This window comes from Balaenoptera acutorostrata, chromosome 4 (genome assembly GCF_949987535.1).
Source record: "Balaenoptera acutorostrata chromosome 4, mBalAcu1.1, whole genome shotgun sequence".
Lineage (NCBI taxonomy): Eukaryota > Metazoa > Chordata > Mammalia > Artiodactyla > Balaenopteridae > Balaenoptera > Balaenoptera acutorostrata.
In genome coordinates, this window is record NC_080067.1 from 83,386,795 (window position 1) to 83,409,075 (window position 22,281).

The following is a 22,281-nucleotide window of genomic DNA, read 5'->3' on the forward strand; positions in this document are numbered from 1 at the left end:
GAGGCTCTAGTGGTGGCGAGGCTCTGTTCCCGTGGGAGTCATGGCAGAGAGCCCCAGGGTGTGTCATGTGCGGTGATGTTGGCAGCGCCAAGAAGGTGCTAAATTTCAGGACAGCATGGGAGAGGCTTCTATCAGGCCAAGAGAGGCTACAGTGGAAGCAACCAGGACAGGCAGGGTGACCTCGCCAGTTACTGAACTGTCAAGAGTCAGAGGTGTCTGATCAGAAGGAAATCAGCACCTGCCCAGGGGACTGGCCCACTGGTACAGCTAAGCTGGCTGGTGGGGACTGGCCCCAGGGGCTGTCCGTAAGAATGCATCAAGAGGCCAAGTTATGTTTGAACAATGAAACACGAGGAGAGGGGAGGCATTAAAGCCAGAGGATGGAGCAAGGAGCTGGATGGATGCCTTAGGAGGGGGCAAACCAAGGGGCCAGAGGTGGAGGAGGGGCCAAGGCAAACAGAAGGCAGATGGGTGGGGGGAGGGGTCAGGATCAGAACAAGCAGTGTTGAAGGCAGTGTGGGTACAGAGTGCCTTTATTGCAGGAGAGACTCTTGCAATTACTGCTCCTCAAAAGTGGGGTCTCAAATATGGATGTATTCTAGGGCAAAGCCAGGAATTTAAAATGGCAGGCTCCTATTAGTGTACACTGCTTAGTTTCAACCCTTTCCCAGTGGGATTGGCCCCCATACTACACTGTCAACATGCCACAAGCATTTCTGCTTCTGCGTATTTCCTTGACACATGTGTACTGATGGCCACCACTGCCTGTGCCCATGGCAGATACTGCTAATAGATTGTGGCCCTCTCACCTCCCAAGCCTGAATGCTGTTTCAGAATTTTTCAGAAGCTACCACAAGTTTGAGTACCTGTCACCTCTTGCCCACACTTATTAAGCCCAGTTATTTCTGTTATGGTAATATAAGGTCCCATGTCCTTTAGGAAGCCTTCACTGACCCTCAAGGAACTTGCCTATCTCTGAATGCCTATAAATCTTATTATCAGTCACTCTTGTTTTTAAATTTAGTTGTATATTTCCATGGGATATAATTTAGATTCTAATTCAATCCTTTTACAATCCAATTTACCATGTGTGTCCATCGTGGAGTTCTGATTCTATTAGAAGGGCAGAGAGCGTGTCTTATACCTTTTAGTTTTCTCCCCTGAAACCAACAATGTCTAGAATGGTTTTGTACTCATAACAAGTGCTGTATGTATATATGAATGTGTGTGTGTGTGTGTGTGTGTGTGTTTTAATGAGTGGAAGAATTTTAGCCTGGAGAAATCCTGCATCTTCTAACCTAAGCTCCAGAATCTTCTATCTAAAGGTAGCCCAAAAGACTGGGCCAGTGTCAAGGCTAAGAACATGCTTCCTCAAGAGCAGCACAGGTTCATAGCCTCTTGGACCTTGTAGCACTCAGATGAAACAGGAGCCCTCTGTCTGGGTCTTTCCTAACAGTATCAAAATGGCCCAGTTGGAGGTTTCCTGGCAAGTAGGGGACATTGGATGCTCTGCCTTACCCATCTGTGTATAATACCTGATAAAAGAAACTGTCAGGCTTACCTATATTGCAAGGTGGCGAGAAAAGCAGTGTCTTCGTTGGCTCAAGTTGCAAGACACAGAAGATGCTCACGTTTGTTTTAGGAGGGATGGAAAAAGACATGCTGATAGAAACGTTGTACAGTTCTGTGATATTATTTTGAGATTTCTTCATGACAGTGTCATGCTCAGTAGTTGAATTCTTAGTTTTTAGCAATATATACATCCTCTGAGGTTCTGGGTAACCTTGTGTAGATGAGCAGGTCAAATTTATGATGTTAGAATTTTCTGTTTGATTAGGAATTAGATTTATTTCTGGTTGACTGAAGTTAGCTGAAAGCAGAATAGAGATACAAAAAAAAAAAGAAATCAGTTTAAATTTAGATGTATCTAGAAGGGAACAACAAATAACTAGGTATCCTGGGAACTCACTGGGGACACATCTGGCAGGCCTCAGGGTGTCTAAATTGTGGGCCTCAGCCCACGGTGAGAGCCACATAATGATCCCACATTTATTTTTCAGGAATGGAGTTTGGGGCCAGCATGCTTACTTCCCGCTTACCCCAATCAAGGAGGTGCTCTCTGAGCAACAAGAGGGCTAGCCCCTTGTGCCAGCCAAATCCCTTGCTCTTCTTCTGTAGTCAGTAGGTGCTGTGCAGGTTCTACATACTAATTTATAATTTACTATATTGTTTCTAAAACTTCAGTGATTCGCATGATATTGTTACAAGTTTTGCTATATCCACCCACTCCTTAAGCACTCTGCTTGTACCTGATGTGGCCGGTAGAAGGTAGATTGCCATGGTGTTACCTACTTTAAACCTCATTAACAATAATTAATCTGGACCTAGTAATCCCACACCTGGGTATCTACTCTAGAGAAAAGAAAACTTACATTTACACAAAAAATTTGTACATGAATTTTTACAGCAAATCTATTCATAATGGCCCCAAACTGAAAACAACCCAATGTCTTTCCATGGGTTGACTGGATAAACAAAAATGCTACTTAGTAATAAGAAGGAACAGATTTTTGATACATGCAACAACTTGGATGACTCTCAAAGGCATTACGTTAAATAAAAGAAGCTGGTCGTAAAAGGTTACATACTGTATGACTTCATTTATGTGACAGTCACACAAAGATAAGACTATAAGATGCAAAACGGGTTATGGGTATAGAGAGGGTATGACTATAAGGGCATAGCACGGGGAAATATTTTTAGGGTGCTGAAAATGAGCTGTATCCTGTTTATATTGCTGGTTATATAAATCTATACATAAGTTCATGTTAATAGAACTGTACACCAAAATAAAAATAATTCTACTGTATTTTAATTTTAAAAAATCTGTAGTGACATTTAGGTTTTTCAAGGCCTGGAAAAACAAGGGAGCTGGTTTGTCAGCTTTTGGATTGTGTGCCTTGGGTTATTTCCCTCCTGTCTACTGGGCTTATGGTTGGGCAGCAAACAAGTCATAAGCAACCTCCAGGAGGCTGAAGGGAAATCCCAAATCAGCCAGCTGTCACCCTTGGTAGGAGCTCCAGGCAAAGATTTAGTAGGTGAGAACTCTTGGACTAAAGGAGAAAATGAATGTAAAAGAGATTTGAGACCTATATGGTTCATATAAACTTAAGGGCCAAATCACCCATGGTTTTCACTTAGCCACATTACCTTGGTTTAGTTAGCTCTATCTGGTCCCCAAAGCAGATTCTTACAGATCATTCAGAAGTAAACTATAAAAAGTACGAAGGACTCTTAGTTCCCTACTCCCAAGCCCTGCACTCCCTTCAAACGGGCTTCCCAAAATTGGCTGTCCTCTGCCTCTCTCGAGGCAGCCCTCTCCCCCACCTATTGCAGTCTCATCTGAGAAGGCCCCGGATCTGAACGCGCCATTGGCTACATACCCAGCACTGACAGGTCAGAACTCATCTGGTAGATGGAAACCAGTCCTTGGGGTCCTTTATAATGGATGAAACATTGATAAGAGCCCTTGTCCTTGATCTGAACGTTGTGGAGTCGCAGTGTCCAATTGTCCTGGTCAAAGCTCGTGCGGCCTATATACTTGGGATGAACATTGTGAGGCTTCTCTTGGCCTCTGTACAGCTCATAGAGAACCAACTTATTCTGGTCCTGCCAAAATATCACCAGCTCATCCAGGCTTAGGTTTTCAGAGTTTGGAAAGTGGCATGGCAGGTCTCCAGTCTCGTTGAAAAATGCCTGACTTTCCAAGGAAGCAGCACCTAAAAGAAGGAAAGGTGGAAAGTGGGGAAAGAGACACAAGAGGGAAGAAAGAAACCAGAAACTCCGTTTCTCTTTATATAATACCCAGATGCTATCTTATCAGTAATGATCTTGAAGAAGTAGATATTAGACTCTGGAACTGTGCATACACATTGACGTGTGCAGAAAGGAAGGGGCTTTTGTCCTTACCCTACTGCTAACTAACTAGGTGGTCTTGTGCAAACTGCAACTCCTATGAGGCTCAGTTTCCTTATCTGTTTAATGAAGGGGTGGACTAAATGTTCTAAGGTTCTTTCCAGTACTATGGTTCTGTGAATTTAAATCCCAGAACACAGAAAATCAGCAAAGTTAGACAACTCATTCACCCATTGGTTACTTCCCTATAATCTGAATATTGATTCTCTTCACTGTAGCTGTTACAGGCTCCATTACTTCTTCACCATGACCAAAAGCTCCCTTCTCCCCTCCCTATCCCCTTATCCCTTGGCCTGCTGTGGTGAAAAGAGTTCCGATATCCCTCCTTTCATTATGCCTCGGTAGCTGGGGATCACAGTGAATAATATCTTTGAAATTCAAATAGTTCCCTTTATAGAGTTTCCCTCATGACTGCTGCTCCCATGGCCAGCTCTCCCAAGGGTATAAAACAGTTTGGAAATGACACAAATGGTCAAACAAGGCCTCTATTCTGTGACCTCTCTAAGCTCTTTCAGAGATCAGAAAGGGAACTGGGCAGATTTGATGGTTGTTTTGGGATTGTGGTGGTCAAAGACCATTTAAGGTACATGAATGAAATGCTGGAAATGAATCATAAATGGGAAGGTGAGGATGTACTTTTGGAGTACTGGGGAATCCCCAGGTACCACAAATTTGCTCTCCCCAGGATGCATTGCTTTTGGAAATGTTTTCAACCCCTGGAGAATGTGCTGGGAGAGTTCAGAGAAAGGCTTTCATCCCTGAGGGCATATTGGGGTTTATGGAGGGATTTGGGTCTCCTCACTCCTTAAATGTGATTGATTATAGGGTCTCTGTAAGACCTATTCTGGATCACAGAATTGCTTGAGACCCGGCCAAGAAATTAAGTAGTGGTGAGTGAGAAGTGCAGGGTTAGGGGAGAAATGCTGTTTCTTAGTTAATATGAAGTTAGACACCACCTTGGGGAGGGAGTTAGGATGGGTTCTAAGTAAAGCTTCATCATTCCAGACTTCAGTAAAGGGATGTTGATATTAAGGAGGAAAGGAGAAGCAGGTTGGTGAGGGAGATGAGAGGAGTTATCTGAGGTGTTCTTTCAGGGGTGGTAGGAGAAATTAAATTGATCTGATCAATAGGTTTCTCTTCTAAGAGGGAGTAGAAGAGAAATAACAGTGACATGCACTTGGTGAAATTGAACTGTGTTCAGAGTGGCCCAGTGAGAACCGTAATCAAGGGGGTGGGTGCCTGGGGTGGTCTTGAACTCTATGGGAAGGGACTCCAGTCATCAGTGAGAGTCGGCACAAGTTTGAATCACTGCCTATTGCATTACACTCACTAGAAGCCTGTGAAGCCCTTGAAAGCAGAAAGTACAGTCTGTACAAGATGCATTCCCATATTGGAGGGAGGCGGGAAAATCTACCTGGGTACCTGGAACAGTGAAAGGGGGACCTAAAGAAGAATTACTGTGTTCAGTAACTACTTATCAGGCACTCCTGGGGTGCTGCTACTCCTCTGCTAAACTCTGAATGATAATGTAAGGGTGTCACCTACTGTAAAAGCTTCTAGCAACTATCTCTGGGGAAACTCATGCTGGTTTTATCACTAACTTGCCATATGATATAGAGCAGATGACCTGGTGGAGAAACCAAACACATAGTTGAAAATTCTGCCAGTTAACAGTCACCATTATGTTATTATTCAGCAGTGCCTCTGGCCTGGAAATGACTTTGCCTTTGGCTTCTTCTGTCTTCCTGACTTAGGATTGCTTCCCTACAGAGCCTCACAGAGCCTCTTCTCCTGCCCACCCATTCTCTCCACTCACAGAGGGGTCCAAGACCCAGGCTGCCTCTCCCAAAGATTATGCGGAATTTTTCCACCCATGTAACTGCTCCCCCTCACCTGCCAACCGAAAGTGTGGTCTGTGCTCTAAAGGCATCGGCATCCCCAAGGGGATGCAGAATCCCTGGCCCCACTCCAGACCTTCTGAGTCAGAATCTGCATTTTGAACAGACCTCCAGTTTGAGAAGCTGCAATAGAGTATTTCTATCTCTGCCTCCAGAGTGGAACAGACAGATGACGGAACAAGAAAAATTTGTTTCCATCCACCCTTCCCCAAACCCTGTCTCTTCACCCTGGGGTGGAAATCACTCTGAAGTCCATTCTGAGTGGAACTGAAAGTATTTCACAACTTACACTCCATAGTTCCTCACCAACCACTGGCTTCCATGACATCACTTAGAGCTATGCATGCTAATTGCCTCTCTGACGATATGGAGAAGATTTAGCTCAAAGTCTGTTTTTTCTAAGTGGCTTCAGGCCTCCCCTGTTATGACCCCAAACCTTACGCCACCCAGCTACGGGACTTGCTGGGCTCCACTGGAGGGTAAGCATTGAGATTCTCTCTCTTCCGTAGCACTTGAGTCATAGAAATGGTCTGGGTCTAGTTATAACTGGTTGCTATGATGATGTTAGGAGCTAGGCACTCAAGAATCCACCTAGACACCTCCCTAATCAGCTGGAGACATTTCTTTCAAAGGATACTTGAGGACGTCATCAGCAAGAAACTGTTTGGCTGTCAGACAAAAACTACAGTCTTCTAACTTTGTGAGGTTTCTGACCCCACCTGGGACTTCAGTCTTCCCCAGCTACTACCCCGCATGCATGTCTTATGTATTCTAGGGTCATATCTTCCTCATATTACTATGCTTATCTGTACTCATGAATTTCCCTTCTTTTACTAAACTTCCTCCAAAGCTTTACTAGGCCCTCTGGAAGCCTCATTCCATTGTAATAAACTCCTCTATGTCTTCAACCTCTTCATCAAATGTTTCCCCCAGGGTTGTGCTTTCACTGAAATCTGGCCCAACCCAAAGAATGTCACATGCCTCCAGCCACTGCTTGTTTTATCACACGTCAGAGGGACCTTGAGCAACACTCTTCCCCTTTTGAGGTGTTCTCCTCCCTCACTGCTGTTAGCTACTAATCATTTGTCACTACTTCCTTGCTCACTGAAGATTTTTGGCATTAGATGTAAGGTCTTTCTTTCCAATCAATTATTCCTATCAAATTGGGTGACTTTGGCATGGATGAGTTTACCAACACCCCTGCCTCAAAGTTCTTTGATCTTTCCCACTTCAAAGATCTTCATCCACAGGCTATTTCAGCAACCCCTTTCCCATGACATAATCCTAAACCTTATCACCAAGAACACCTCTGCCCCTAGAATCTTAAACCTCAATGTACCAATCTCTGTCCACAAGATATTTTCCACCGAGATTTGCTCTTGATTACTCTACCTACATCTGTTCTTCAACTTTATCAAGACCTCAGCTCTGTCCAGTCTAGACCCTATAATGCAGTGCTTTCCAAAAGCAGTCTCTTAATAGGTAGCTAGTATGACTGAGAAACTGAATTTTCATCTTATTTAATTTTAACTAATTTAAATTTAAATAGCCACATGTGGCCGGTGGCTGTCATATTGGATAGCACAGTGATAGAATATTTTTTCAGTCATTCTCTTGCAAGCAACTTCAATAAACTTGCCCCTTTGTGCAGATTTCATCCCAAGAACAATCTACTTTTGATCTACATATCTGTTCTTACGACTGAATGTTTGAGCACTCCTGGAGGAAATTATGCAGTTGATCAGACTGGTGACATTACAAATTGGTAGTCTCTAGTTCCACTTAACTTGGCCTCTGGGCTGCTCACCCGGCTCTCCACCCTCTCCCTTCCTCACAGCAGTTACTTCAGCAGTACCCTCTGCTACTACTTTTAGTTTCTCTTTCTCCTATTTTTTTTTTTTACATCTTTATTGGAGTATAATTGCTTTACAATGGTGTGTTAGTTTCTGCTTTATAACAAAGTGAATCAGCTATACATATACATACATCCCCATATCTCTTCCCTCTTGCGTCTCCCTCCCTATCCCACCCCTCTAGGTGGACACAAAGCACCGAGCTGATCTCCCTGTGCTATGCGGCTGCTTCCCACTAGCTAGCTATTTTACATTTGGTAGTGTATGTATGTCCATGCCACTCTCTCACTTTGTCCCAGCTTACCCTTCCCCCTCCCCATGTCGTCAAGTCCATTCTTTAGTAGGTCTGCGTCTTTATTCCCGTCCTGCCCCTAGGTTCTTCATGACCATTTTTTTTTTTTGATTCCATATATATGTGTTAGCATACGGTATTTGTGTTTCTCTTTCTGACTTACTTCACTCTGTATGACAGACTCTAGTCAACTCTCTGAAAGAGTAAGTGGAGATTGCTGCCTCCACCCCCAGCCTCTGTCCCCACCTCTCTGCTGAAACTTCCCTGGCAGATGTTGTCAGTGGCTTCCCCCCACTGCCAAACGCAGAACACTTTTCAGACCTCATCTTCTCTGACCATGCTGTTGAACGCCACACTGTTGGCTGTCTCTCCTTCTGAAACTCTATTCTTTCCCAATCTTTGACATCCTGGTCAGTTTTCTCTCATCACTCCTTAAATGGTGACTAGGGCAGGGATGGTTCTCCAGGAGTTTTCATGGCTGAGATGGTATTTCTGTTAAGATTAGCTTTGCTTTGATCTCATGCTCACCATGGATCCCACTATAGATATAAATATGATGTATATACAATTATGTATATTTATATATTATAGATATATAATGTCTGTATATTTTATAAAATATAGAACTGTATGTTATATGAAATATGATCTATTAAAATATATGAAGCATCATATAATATAAAATGTAAATGTAAAATGTAAAACACATCATTACATGTCAAAAAATTCAGCTCCTGGTAAGTCCAAGCCATCAGATTACACTACCCACTGCTCCCAGTATCCATCTCCTCCTAGGCACCTGGCTTCTCCATCACTGCCCTTGCCTAGGCGATTTCAGCCTCTTGCACACAGTGCCTAGCTTCTCACTTTCTTGTCCTCTTTTCCTCCAGTATCTTGTTGCCCACTCTACCCCAGCCATTTCCTCCCTGGACCAGACCCCAGACCCTATTGTTACCACTGCACCCCATAAAAACTCTCAATATCAAGCGTCTCACCTTGTGACCACCACCTCTTATCTTTTCATTTCATTCTTTCTTCTACCGCCACTCCATCAATTCTCCCACCTCACTGGGGTATATTATGAATTGGAATATTTCTCACTGTATCTGCAGATACTACCCTAGGCCAAGCCTCCATTACCTCTTGATTAGATAGTTGGCAATTGCCTCCTAACTGATCTACCTACTTCCACCCTTGCCCACAAATCTAATTCCTTAAGCCCAATTGATCCTTTAAAATATGTCTCAGATGGTATAACCCTCCTGTTCAAAAGTCTCTGATGACTTCCCACCACTCTGAAAATTATATCCAACTCCTTTCCCATCACACTGAGAACTATACCCCCAATCCTTCCCATGACCTACAAAGTCTTATGTAATCTGGCCCCTGGTACCTCTCAGACCTCTTCCCTTCACTTACTCTGCCCCAGCCATACTGGCTTCCTTGCCATTCCTCCAAAATGCCAGGCACATTCTATCTCAAGGCCTCCCCCTTTCACTCTTGTTGCACAGCCAAGAAGGCATTGCAGTCTCTGAAGGGAGTTGCAGTCAAGGACTCGGCCCTGTCACTGGCCAGTCACGCTCCTTCACATATTTATATTTGTAGCCCAGGCACCTTCGTTCCTCAGTTTCTTTATTTGGGGCCTTGGGCAGAGGTCTTCTTCAGATGCTTCTGCTCAGGCTGCCTTATGGTAGGAGGGAAGGAGGACCTTGGAGACACTTTCCCCATGGAGACTTACTTTTCCCCAGCTGACTCAGTATTTCTACTCTTAGCCCTTTCCCCTCATCCTTCCCTTCCACCTCTCCCCAGGGTCCATAAAACTGCTGGAGCCTTTTGTCTGGGGCTCCCTCAACAGTGAGAAGAACCCCCATGTCTGTGATGATCCACCTGACCCTTGACTGGTGTGCTGCACAGAGAGAGAAAGAAATAAAAATGTGGAAGAACAAGTTAAGGGTCAAGAGGAGTTAGTCTGAGAAGCTCTAGTAGTTTCTAGAAGAAGAGAATGCGAGGAATGGTAGAGAACCAATATTTAAAGAGATAAAGATTGTGACTATTCAAAATGGAGAAAGACACAAGTCCTCAGATCAAAAGTGTATTCTCGGGACTTCCCTGGTTGCGCAGTGGTTAAGAGTCCACCTGCCAATGCAGGGGACACGGATTCGAGCCCTGGTCCGGGAGGATCCCACGTGCCGCGGAGCAACTAAGCCCCGTGCGTCACAGCTACTGAGCCTGTGCTCTAGAGCCCGTGAGCCACAACTACTGAGCCCACGTGCCGCAACTACTGAAGCCCGTGCGCCTAGAGCCCATGCTCTGCAGTGGGAGGGGCCACCGCAATGAGAAGCCCACGCACTGCAAAGAAGAGTAGCCCCCGCTCGCCGCAACTAGAGAAAGCCCGTGTGCAGCAACAAAGACCCAATGCAGCCAAAAAAAAAAAAAAAAAAAAGTGTATTCTAAGTACTGAGTAAGATAAATGAGAATAAATCCACACCTAGATATGTTGTGGTGAAGCTGCTAAACAAAAAGCATAAAATATTTTTTCAAATTTACAAAGAAGAAGAATTGAATTGAATCTTTTCATTCTTTAAAAAAACGAAGAAAGAATACCTATAAAACAATGACAGAATGAAAGCTCCTTAGCAACCATAAACCAAAGAAGACAATGGGGCAATAACTTCTGAATGAGTAAAACACACACACATACAAATAAAGCAAATTACAGCATTTCAACCCACTGGACTAATACAATTTCAAAAATTATAAAAATGAAAAGAATTTAGAAACATGAGAAAGTGTGTATGAAACAATATTGAATAGAACATATTCAGGGATTTGCCTATATATTGTGGTCACAACTATATATAACTATTTTTACTCTCTTGTCTGTTACACTGTAGTAAGGACCAGAGGAGTGACTTTTTTTTTTTCTATTTTTTTAAAGTTTTTTTTTTTTGATGTACACCATTTTTAAAGTCTTTATTGAATTTGTTACAATATTGCTTTTGTTTTATGTTTTGGTTGTTTTGGCTGCGAGGCATGTGGGATCTTAGCTCCCCGACGAGGGATCGGACCCACACCCCCTGTCTTAGAAGGCAAAGTCTCAACCACCGGACCACCAGGGAAGTCCCAGAGGAGTGATTTTTAAGTAGTGGAGGGAGTTGAATACTTTTTAGTGGAGACATCTATAGGGAGAATGAATGAAAGAAAGAGTGAAAATGAAACCAAGAATGGGTAAATACTCTTAGAGACTGTTGAAAGAGTTTTCATAATTTTGAGGTCCTGGAACTTGGCCCTATGACTGGCAATGGCTATAAAGGAAGGGCTACAAGTGTTTTTGTTTCTGTAAATCTTAACAGTACTGAGGGGGCCAAAATCCCGAGTTGCGTACTCTGGAAATGGTATTAAGATCTCTCACAGAGTAAAAACAAGCCACAGTCTCTCAAACTGTTGCTCCTTCCCAGAGTAGTCTGTTTGCCATTGGAGCCTCTCTTGTTCCCTACAAATTTCACTCTTGCTCCCAATCAGCCCTCTACTTATCCTATTCAGTGACCATCTTCCACTAAATTAACTTGTCTGACAGCCCATTCTCTCTGGAACCTACTAAATACTCTACTAAAATGATCCACTACTTCGGAAGTAAGATACTCCCTACTGGGGAGCAAACACCTATTTCAGAGGCCTCTGAGACAGTACCTTAACATGAAGGGGTGACTCCAATAGGAGAACTACTAGGCTCCATGACAATTCTTTGGGAATTTGGGAATTACATCTGAACTATCTATCTATTCACCTCTGTGATTATAGTGACAACTATCAACAGCAACAGGAAGTGGGAGTCAAAGTAATCATATAAACATAATCCTCATGCAGCCACCCATGTAGGAACCTGCAGAAATCTGGGAGGAAACAGTAGGCCTTTACACAAGATACGAAATGAGGGTTTGAGCCAATTTCATGTAAATCTTAAAGTGAATGAAGACCCCCAACTATACTCCTGGTACATTAATTGAACCAGAGGTATTGTTCAAGAGAAATGAGAAGCCTTAGGACCCAGAAAACCCCCAGACAATAAGAGCAACCATAAAGAGTCAAACCAGGAAGAAACTTCCTCCTGATACGTGAGCTATTGATTTTCCAAATACCACTCTGACTCCAGCTTTAAGTACTACTGGAGGTGCTGGGATAGCAGTCAACAGAGCTGGACAGTTAGAGGTGCCTTTGCAAGTGGCACTGCAACATTCCTTTAGCTTTATGAGTACAAAGCACAAATTATAACCTAATTCTGCAAGGCCATGGCTGCCCTCTCGCCCTTTTAGGTTTTAAACTCTCATCCAATTTTCGCCTCATGGGCCAGGGCAGCAACTATAATGTCTGATTTCCATGACTAGGGGAGGACACAAAACATATGGAGGGAAAAGGAGAAACGGAATTATTTCACTGTACTGTTTTATCTCTGCTGTCAAATGAATTATTCAGCCCTGCATTTTTGCTGTGGGTTATCTGGGTCAATTGCATCTCCTTTCTCCCTTTGGATGCCTGCCTGTGGGCAGGTCACTGCTTGCCAGCCCAGCAAGCAAGAGATGTGCCCTGAGAAGATACTTTTTCATTCTTTAAAAAAGAATGAAATCTGTTTTATTGTCATTTTTAATCGTGTGTTAAATATGGGCAATGTTATCTTCCAATCAGGTGTCACCATTTTCCTATCCCACTTTAAATTTCTACTGCCAAAAATATAACTACTATTCTCTCACCACCATAAAGCTTAAATGACTTCCATTTGGGGGAGTTATTTTTAAAGTTTCAATATTGATAACTCTCTTTTTAGAACTTAGGAAGTATCCAAGCAGTTTCAAATGCAAGGCAAGGGCAAAAGTGACACCTGGACTCAGTTTTGATAAGGTTTCTCAGTTTTATTCTCACTTTCCATGTGCAGAGTCAGAAAGTTTGGGGTGGTGGTTGTGGTGAATGAATGGTATCTCAATCCAGACTTTCCTGAAAAACTGTTTCCAGGACATTTTTCTTTCTTCTCTCCCAAGTCATAAGAGCTGGGCTGGTCACTGTATGAGAAGGGCCAGGGCCCGAGCTCTAGGAACAGCTAAGGTGTCAGCTGGGAAGGTAGAGGATGTACCTGGTGGGGAACTTGTGAATTTGGCTAAGGCACAAGCCACCTTATCTATCAAAGTTGTTTGAGTCCCCAAGGGACAAATCCTAGTATTATGGAGAGTTCCCTAGCAAGAGTTAGGAGGAACAGCATAATGTCAAGGTGAAGTGAAGAGAGGCTGAATCTATACCGCTGGGTGTGAATCCAAGCTCTGCCACTTCTTAGCAATGTTGTCTTAGGCAAATTACTTAACCTCTCTGGGCTTTAGTTTGCACAGCTGTAAAATGGGGAATCATAACAAGACCTAAAGCAGAGAGTTATGATGATGTTTAAGTGAGTTAATACTTATAAAATGCTTAGAACAGTACCTGGCACAAAGTAAGCACTACATCTGTGTATTTGTCAAATAAATAAAATAAGAAGTGGGATGGGAAGGGGTTCTTGCTGGATAATGTCCTGCAAAGCTTTGTTTTATCCCCTTTCTCTCTTGCTCTTGCTCACACATAACTTCTACCTCCCCAAGAGCTAGAGTAACAGGTCATATTGGTGCTGGGAGGTGGAAGCTGCTGTTATGACCTAAGTCAGTAAAGTGATCAGTTAGCCCATCTATAGATCAGGCAGCTCATCTATAGCACAGACCCAACAAGCTCCAAGGTGCTAAACAGAAAACACATCACAAAAGGCCTGTCCCAGCCAGCATCAATCTGAGGGAGCATCTCTCCCTTGTAGCCTGACTCCTTTTACCCACAGCAGGGACAAGGACAGTGGCCAAGGGCCTGGTGTGTGGCTATCGGAAGGAGGTAAGCTCGTGGCTGGGCCAGTTAGTCAGGGGCAGCCTGTGTGCCGTCGTAGCCAAACAGCAGGCTGGGCTCCCCCTCCCTGTCTGCCCCACACCGGGACCGGATGCCTTCCCTCTCGGTGCTAAGGGTGGGGAAAACAAGCGGCAGGAAGGGGATGGGCCAGGAGAAACTAAAGGCACCCAGTCGCAGGAAGGGCCACAGGAACCTGGGCCAACCCCAGTTTACAGATGAAACTGAAACTCAAAGAGAGCAGTAAACAGGGAAGATCTGAGTTTTGTGAGGCCTGACACTTCTAAAATTTCTTTTGAAGGGAAGAGCTCTTTTAGAAAAAGAATACAGAACACAAAACAAAATGCCCATGGCCACTACAGTGCCACTCAACATGGGGAGAATGTGATAGAGAGAAAAGTCGAAAAGTTGCAGTGGAAAGAGACAGTGGTCTTAACTTATTGTGGTTAAAATATCTTATTAATGAACATTTTACTAAGGCTTAAGACACAGGACCACACTGTTAGGGCTCCTCCTGGGGTCTCGGAGGGGCTTGGAAAAAGCTGTGCAAGTGAGGAGCCCTGAAGCTTAGTCCCTTAGCTTGATGGTAAATCAGCTGATACAATTAGCTGAGGGTCACTGAAGCAGGTGGTAGCAGAGCTGGGTTTCTTGATCCTCCCAGTAATCAGTGCCAACTATGATCTATGGGCACGGGCTGGTGGGGAGGGCAGTGGATTGGGGGGGTAGAGGGAAGGTAGGGAACCAGAAAAACAATGATCGCTAGTGGAAGGAGACTTTTAGAAGCCTGTCAGCCATTTCCTAAAAGTGTGAGAATGCCAGAAGTGGGAACAGAGGAGCAGAAGAGTTAAGCCTCAGGCGTGTCAGAGTAGGGACCCTCCCCCAGCTCCCTGGGCACCGATGGACAGGCCAGTCTACCCTCCTCTGTGCATCCAGGACCACGGGTGTGAGACGACAGAAGGTGTAGGGCTCCACCTCAGGCTGGGCCCGCCATCAGCTGAGATACTTGTTCTCGATTGTGATACTTCCTTCTTCTCCATGAAAGTCTTTTGCGTGTGGTATTGTGAACGCTGAATAGAAAGTGAGTAAAACCCATCAAGTCTCAAACCCCAGCTTGTAGGTCAGGATCATCGGGAGACAGTGGGAGGATTCTAGGACTTTATAAAGCCAGAGGGTGCTTACCAGACAGCAGGAGGGCCATCACAACGAGAGTGTTTCTCAGTCCCATAGTGCTAAAGTTAAAAAAGAGAAGATAAAACTTGATTAGAAAATGAAACCAAAAACCAAAATATAACAAGTGGAGTTTGAAATTCATTTCGGCCCATGGGTGTGGCAGAGATCAAACAGTGTGTACACCAAAGCCATTTTCTTTTCCTCCTAACCCCACAGACACGCCCTATTTCCCAGTCCCCCCACCCCATGTTAGGTGGGCCATGTGACTGGTTTTTGGCCAATGGAATTGTGGGCAGAAGTGACAGGTGTTACTTCCAGATACAGCAGCACTAAAGCCTCTCTCTTGCCTCCTTCCTCTGCCTTCTTGGATGCAGAGGATCCAGAGGAGGAGTCCAAGGGCCTAGAAGATGGCAAAGCCTCACTATGAAAGAAGCTGGTTTGCTGGACAAATTAATAAGACAGCTCTCAACACCCCACAGTGATCTATATTGGACTGTGACGTGAGCAAAATATAAAACTTTATTGTGTTAAGCTAATGAAATTTTGGGAGTTGTTTACTGCAGTAGCTAGCATTACTTATCTTGACCAATAAATGGGTATGGCGGGGCAAATAGAAAGTATTTATGTTTAGAAATCAATTTTTCTTTGGCTTCCTTGTGGTTTTCAAACTTTATTGTGCACAAAAATCATCTGGAGGGCATGTCAAAGCAGTTTCCTGGGCCTTGTCCACAGAGATTCTGATTTAGTAGATTGAGTGAAACCCATGACTAACAAACTCACAGGTGATAGTGATGCTGCTGGTCTGAGGACCCCACTTTGAGAACCACTGCACTAGAGTGTTCACTTATCTACATGATGGAGCCAAGGAAAATGACAGGCATTGCTCTATAAACTCCATCCTCTCTTTTTAACTCTCCTGCCCTCTGTCTTTCTTCATTCACCCACTTACCCCAACTTAGACCAAAAAGGCTGTAGAGTGGCTTACAGGGAAGCACAGAATAGGAAAGATGACCAACCTTACAAACAGGGGAAAAGCAGACCAAATGCAGGAATATAAAATGGAGCCCAGTACAAGGCAAATGCTAAATGCTTACCATAGAACTCTGCCCACTTTGCATGGTGTGGGTCACAAGTTTGGCTTGTAGCTTTTTTAACAGCCAAAGAGAAAAGGTAAACCTAATTGGTACATTAATTTACAGATCTGTCCATGAGATAAAAACAAACCAATGCTCAGGGGTAAGTGTGCAACTATTCCTGATGCAATAGCAGAAATTTCTTTCTTAGGGGTGATTTGTCTAGAAGCCATCCCTGATGACTTTGGGCTAGGCTAGACACCCTTCGTTTCTTTTCCCATAGCACCCAGCACACAGCTTTGGGCCAAAAGTGTCTGTTTCTTCCCTTCTGGACTATAACCTTTCTTTTTTAATTAAAAAAATTTTAGTAGATCATACCTGCACATGGTACTAAATTTAAAATGTAAAGGTGATAAATAGTGGAAAGCAACTCACTCCCAACCCTGCCCCCTAGCAGTCTGATTTTCCCCCATAGAAATAACTGGAGTGACCACTGATACCTGTTAGCAGTTTCTTGCCTCTACTTGAAGTTATTTTAGGCAAAACGAAATGAAAACTTATACCCATACTTTTTTTCGTTTTATTATAAAACACAAGTGTTAGCATACTATAACGCAGTTTTGCACACTAACCACTCCCCTGGAGATTGTTCTGTATCCGCACGTACTGAGTATCCTCATTCTAACATTCGCATATTATTCTGGTGTATTCTATTGGATGGCAATAATTTACTTTACCAGCCCCTATCAATAGACGTTTAGGTTTTTCCAATCTTCTGCTGCAATGAAAAACCTTGATCATATGCCAAATCACATATGTGAGAGTAAGCTATCTTCCTAGAAGCAGAATGCCTTGACCAAAAGGTCAAAAGGTAATTGCAATTTTAATCTTCACAGATACTGAGAAATTGTTCTCCCCTAAAATTTTGTGTTTATGCTCCCAGCAGCAAAACATGAGTGTGCTTAGTTTCATGTAGCTTTTGCCAACAAAGGTTTCTAATTTGCGATCTTTATCAATAGGGAAGGTTAAAATGACATATTGTAATTTAAAAAAATTTTTTGTTGTCATGAAATACACAAATAAATAAAATTTACCATCTTACTCATTTTTTGAGTGTACAGTGGTATTAAACACATTCACATTGTTGTGTAATTATCACCACCACCCATCTCCAGAACTTCTTTCATCTTGCAAAAATTAAACTCTGTACCCGTTAAGCACTAACTCCACACGCTCCCCCACCCCTTCGTCCCTGGCAACCACCATTCTACCTTCTGTCTCCATGAATCTGACTACTCTAGGGACCTCATGTAAGTAGAATCAGACAATATTTGTCATTTTGTATCTGGCTTATTTCACTTAGCGTAATGTATTCAAGGTTCAACCATGTTGTAGCATATGTCAGAATTTCCTTCCTTTTCAAGGCTGAATAATATTCCATTGTGTTATATGCCACATTTTGTTTATCCTTTCAACTGTTGATGGACATCTGAGCTGCTTCCTCCTTTTGGCTGTTGTGAATAATGCTATGATCATGGATGTGCGAATATCTCTTTGAGACCTTGCTTTCATTTCTTTCAGGTATATACTCAAAAGTGGAATTACTGGATCATATGGTAATTCTATTTTTTTTTTTTTTAATTTATTATGTTTATTTTTGGCTGTGTTGGGTCTTCGTTTCTGTGCGAGGACTTTCTCCAGTTGCAGCGAGTGGGGGCCACTCTTCATCGCGGTGCACGGGCCTGTCGCTATCGCGGCCTCTCTTGTTGCGGAGCAGAGGCTCCAGACGCTCAGGCTCAGTAGTTGTGGCTCACGGGCCCAGTTGCTCTGCGGCATGTGGGATCTTCCCAGACCAGGGCTCGAACCCGTGTCCCCTGCATTGGCAGGCAGATTCTCAACCACTGCGCCACCAGGGAAGCCCGGTAATTCTATTTTTAATTTTTTTTTGGAACTGCCATATTGTTTCTCATAGCGGCTGCACCATTTTACCTTCTCATTAACCATGCCCAAGAGTTGCAATTCTCCACATCCTTGCCAACACTTGTTATTTTCTGTATTTTTTTCTTTAGTACCCATCCTAATGGGTGTGAGGTGGTTCTCACTGTAATTTTAAAATGAATTTCTTTTATTTTGAGTATGAGCGTCTTTTCAAATGTATGAGAGATAATATTTCCTGTTCCGTATCTGTACATTTCTTTTTCCTACTATTAACTTGGGTCTTTGGCCTTTTTTTTTTATTGATTTCTAGGAGCTTTTATATTTAAAAAATTAGTGCTGATTAGTAAACAATTAGAAAATTAGTGCTTTGTGACAGTGAATTGCGAATATATTCAGTTTGCTGAAGCACACAGTAGGTGTTCAGTCTATGCTCCTCATGCTCTCTCCCAATTGCTCTGCCTTCCTTCCAGTGATTTCAGTAGGTTTCAGAACTCGGGCATTATCTGTTGGGCCAAAGCTGGCACTACTCAGTGGTAGAGTCTGGAAAAAGAGTTCTCTGTTTTTTTAATTGAAGTATAGTTGATTTACAACACTGTGTTCATTTCTGATGTACAGCCTAGTGATTCAGTTATATATACATCTATATATTCTTTTCAGGTTATTTTCCATATAGCTTATTACAAGATATTGACTATAGTTCCCTGTGCTATACAGTAGGACCTTGTAGATTATCTATTTCATATATAGTAGTTTTTATCTGCTAATCCCAAACTCCTAATTTATCCCCGCCCCCCTTCCTCCTTTGGTAACCATAAGTTTGTTTCCTATGTTTGTGAGCCTGTTTCTGTTTTGTAAATAAGTTCATTTATATCATTGTTTTTTAGATTCCACATGTAAGTGATATCATATGATATTTGTCTCTTCTCTGTCTGACTTACTTCACTTAGTATGATAATCTCTAGGGCCATCCATGTTGCTGCAAATGGCATTTTTTCATTCTTTTTTATGGCTGAGTAATAGTCCATTGTATATATGTACTACATTTTCTTTATCCATTCATTCATCTGTCAGTGGACATTTAGGTTGCTTCCATGGCTTGGCTATTGTAAATAGTGCTGCAGTGAACATGAGGTGCATGTATCTTTTTGAATTAGAGTTTTATCCAGATATATCCCCAGGAGTGGGATTGCTGGATCATATGGTAAAGGGGTTCTCTATTTGATTCCTGTGCACTTCCTCATCCTAAATCACCGCCAGCATCCTATTTATCATAGAATCTGAGGACTGGGAACCCTTTGAGTCTGAACTCCCACCTAGTGTAAAAATCTCCCATTGTTTGCAAACCAAATATCAGTATGCTTGACGTAATCAAAGATTTCTTTCCCCTGGGTGATGTGTCGAACAGGGACACACAATCAAAATTGTATTTTGTTATAAATTTAACGAATCACCCTTAATTCAAATAATTACATGAAATTGGTACGGCCTTGGGAAATCCTGGACAGATGGGCCCTGTAATTCATGCAGTGGGGAGGAGCACTGGGTATGAGAAGGAAGTCAACATCGCTTCTGACTTCTCTGTTTGGAAACTCTTTCTTCCCCTGAGTGAGAAGCTGCCTCTCCTTAACTTCCTCTCATTGATACTGGTGGTGTTCTCTCAAACTATGCAGAGTAAGCCTACCACACTTCTATCTAAGCCCTTCATGGATTTGGGGGATAGAGATCATGTTTGTTCTCAAAATCCTGGCCCAGCAGTGACATTCCTAGTAAACTTCACTAACATCAATTTGGAGACTGCCCACCATCCTGGCCAACACTTTAGACACTTAGTTTATCTGAGGCCCTATTAAAATATAGGGCTAAAACACTTAAGATTGACATGATTCTCTCTTATCCAGTATAAATGCCCCATGTAAAAAATTTCTCTCACCTCTAGCCATGGAGTGTGCGTGAGGGTGGAGGCTTGACTTAGGAAGCCAGTTTTCTTCAATGTCATCGGCTCTGAAGAAGAGCAAAAATGTCACTGCTTCCTGTGCAATGAACTCTTAACCCCAACTACGAGTCACTGCTTTTTCCAGAGGGCCTGAGAAGTAGACACTCTAGCCTTTGGAGGGAGAGAGCAAAAAGGGGAATGGGAGAGGAAAGAACCTAAGAATTTACAGGGAGGATTCTCTGAGAGGAGATTTCTGTCAGCTCTGAGCAGAGTAAAGTCTGTAGGTGTGTGAACTGGTCAAAAACCTAGAATGAGTAGCTTCCATTTAGCTGGAGGTTCACTTCAGAAACCAAAGTAAAGTACCCATCAGACACTACTTTCCCCTGCTTTACATACCTGGCCATCATAGAATGTGAGTGAGAGTCAGCTGAATGACTAAGTATATTATTATGCCTCACAACAAGGTGAGATTATTTCTCCCCATGTTACAGATGAAGAAATGGAGTTTCAGAGAGTTTAGAGAACGTTCCAAGTCACCCGGAGGTTGAGATTGAGATTGAGAGGTTGAGATCCGAGGTTGAGATTTAAACCTGCACAGCCTCCTTGCATTCTTTTTAAATTCTTTTGAGGTAACATTTATAACATTATATAAGTTTCATGTATACAACATTATATTTCCACTTCTGTCTTGCTCACCACCAAAAATTTAGTTTCCATCCGTCACTCACTGTGTTCTTTTTAACACTGGTGTAGTTCCTTTAAAAGTTCCAGCTGGGTTCAGATGTGCTGTAGGACCCAGTGAAAGGATCCCAGTTCTACCCTCTCAGGACAGCAGGGGAGCAGCACATCCCTGGGGCCAAGTGTGATGGTGGCTCCTGGAATCAGGGTGTGACACTCAGGGGGCCCGGCCGGGCTGGGGGTAGGAGGGAGCCATAGTGTTCCTGTGTATCAGGAAAAGTTCTGTCCTGAGCTGCCATTCAGTCCACAGATATTGCTTGAGCATCCACTATGTGCCAGGCGGAGAATGCTCCTCTCCACTCCAGCCCTAGACAGGTAATCAGTTTCCTGGCCTGGGCTGACCTCCAGACACATGTTACTGTGTTTCAGCTAAGCTTCACCTAGAAGAGCTCGGGCAACTACAGGTATTGGGGCAGAAAAAGGAGAGGATTAAGAAGAGCTCTTTTTCATCTCAGGTCTGCAGGAGGATGTGGGATCTAGTTCAGGCAAAAGGCAGTATGCAGAGGTGTGGTGCAGTGGTGGCCAGCCATGGCGTGGGACAGGGGAACACAGACATGATGACTCAGGAAGTGAGAGAAGGATTCCAAGGCAGAAGTTGGGGAGCAACAAAAAAAAAGTTCCCTATTTCTCAACTTTGTCTAGAGTATTAGTGGTGATCAGGGCACCAGGAAAAATGCTGATAGGTTTGCTGGTGTCTAAGGAAGGTTGTTCATTGAGACTGTCTCCTGCAAACATGTAGTGAATTTGCTCAGCGTCAGGCTTGTTCTAGAGGTTATGGGGGAGTGTAAAGATGTGCAGGCCTTGGTCTCTGACCCAGCACTAAAAGGAGAAACAGAATGTCCACAAATAGCTACCATTCAAGCTCCAGGCCAGTGTGGAAGGTGGACTCATTTATCTCCTCCTGGCACATACGAGAGTCCTTGCTCCGAGCGAAGCGGGAGACGCCACAACCTCCGTGGAGGGAGGACTAGATGGGCCTCAGCCCAGTGCTCGGGCCCTGGCCCTTTGCCTTCTGCCAGCTCACACTGTGACTGGACAAGCCAGGTGTGCTCGATGGGCACAGCCAGCCGGGTGAGAGGAGAGTGAAGGCCAGGAGGAGGACAAGGCTGCCCGGGGCTTTGGCTGGCCTCGGGGTGACGTGCTGCATGAATCACTTCTCAGGGCACCAGAACCTGAAGCTCTACCTTTAGAGCAGCTATGATAACCTCTGAGGCCCTGGGAGGAATAGGGTAGGCTTATTTCCTTTTTTACAAAGTTTCTGAACTGCAAAATAAGAAGGTTGCTGGGACTTGACTGTATCTGAATTTTAACTTCTGACAGGGTGTCTCATGATATGCTTGAGAGCAATGGAGAAACATGGGATATATACTCGTACAGTTACTTGGCTGAAAAGCTGTGCCCTAATGTCATTCATTCATTTAACAAATATTTAGGGAGCCAGGCCTTGTGCTAGGTGCTGGGAACAGAATGATGAGCAAAACCAGAAAGGACTCCTCTTCATGTG

At 43.5% G+C, this 22,281-nt stretch overlaps 1 protein-coding gene across 3 annotated transcripts in view; it reads right to left on the minus strand.

The window, feature by feature from the left end:
- Window positions 1-22,281, minus strand: part of CD86 (CD86 molecule) — a 63,228-nt gene that overhangs the window by 13,616 nt on the left and 27,331 nt on the right. For 2 of the 3 annotated variants that reach the window (XM_007175608.3, XM_007175606.2), the window contains exons 2-4: window positions 15,105-15,154; window positions 3,444-3,779; window positions 1,562-1,870 (exon numbers count right to left, since the gene is read on the minus strand). In XM_007175608.3, the coding sequence (XP_007175670.2) occupies window positions 1,562-1,870; window positions 3,444-3,779; window positions 15,105-15,154 (695 nt within the window). Of the gene's footprint in view, window positions 1-1,561; window positions 1,871-3,443; window positions 3,780-15,104; window positions 15,155-20,036; window positions 20,108-22,281 lie in introns of all 3 variants that reach the window. The other variant, XM_007175607.2, reaches the window with a different exon arrangement.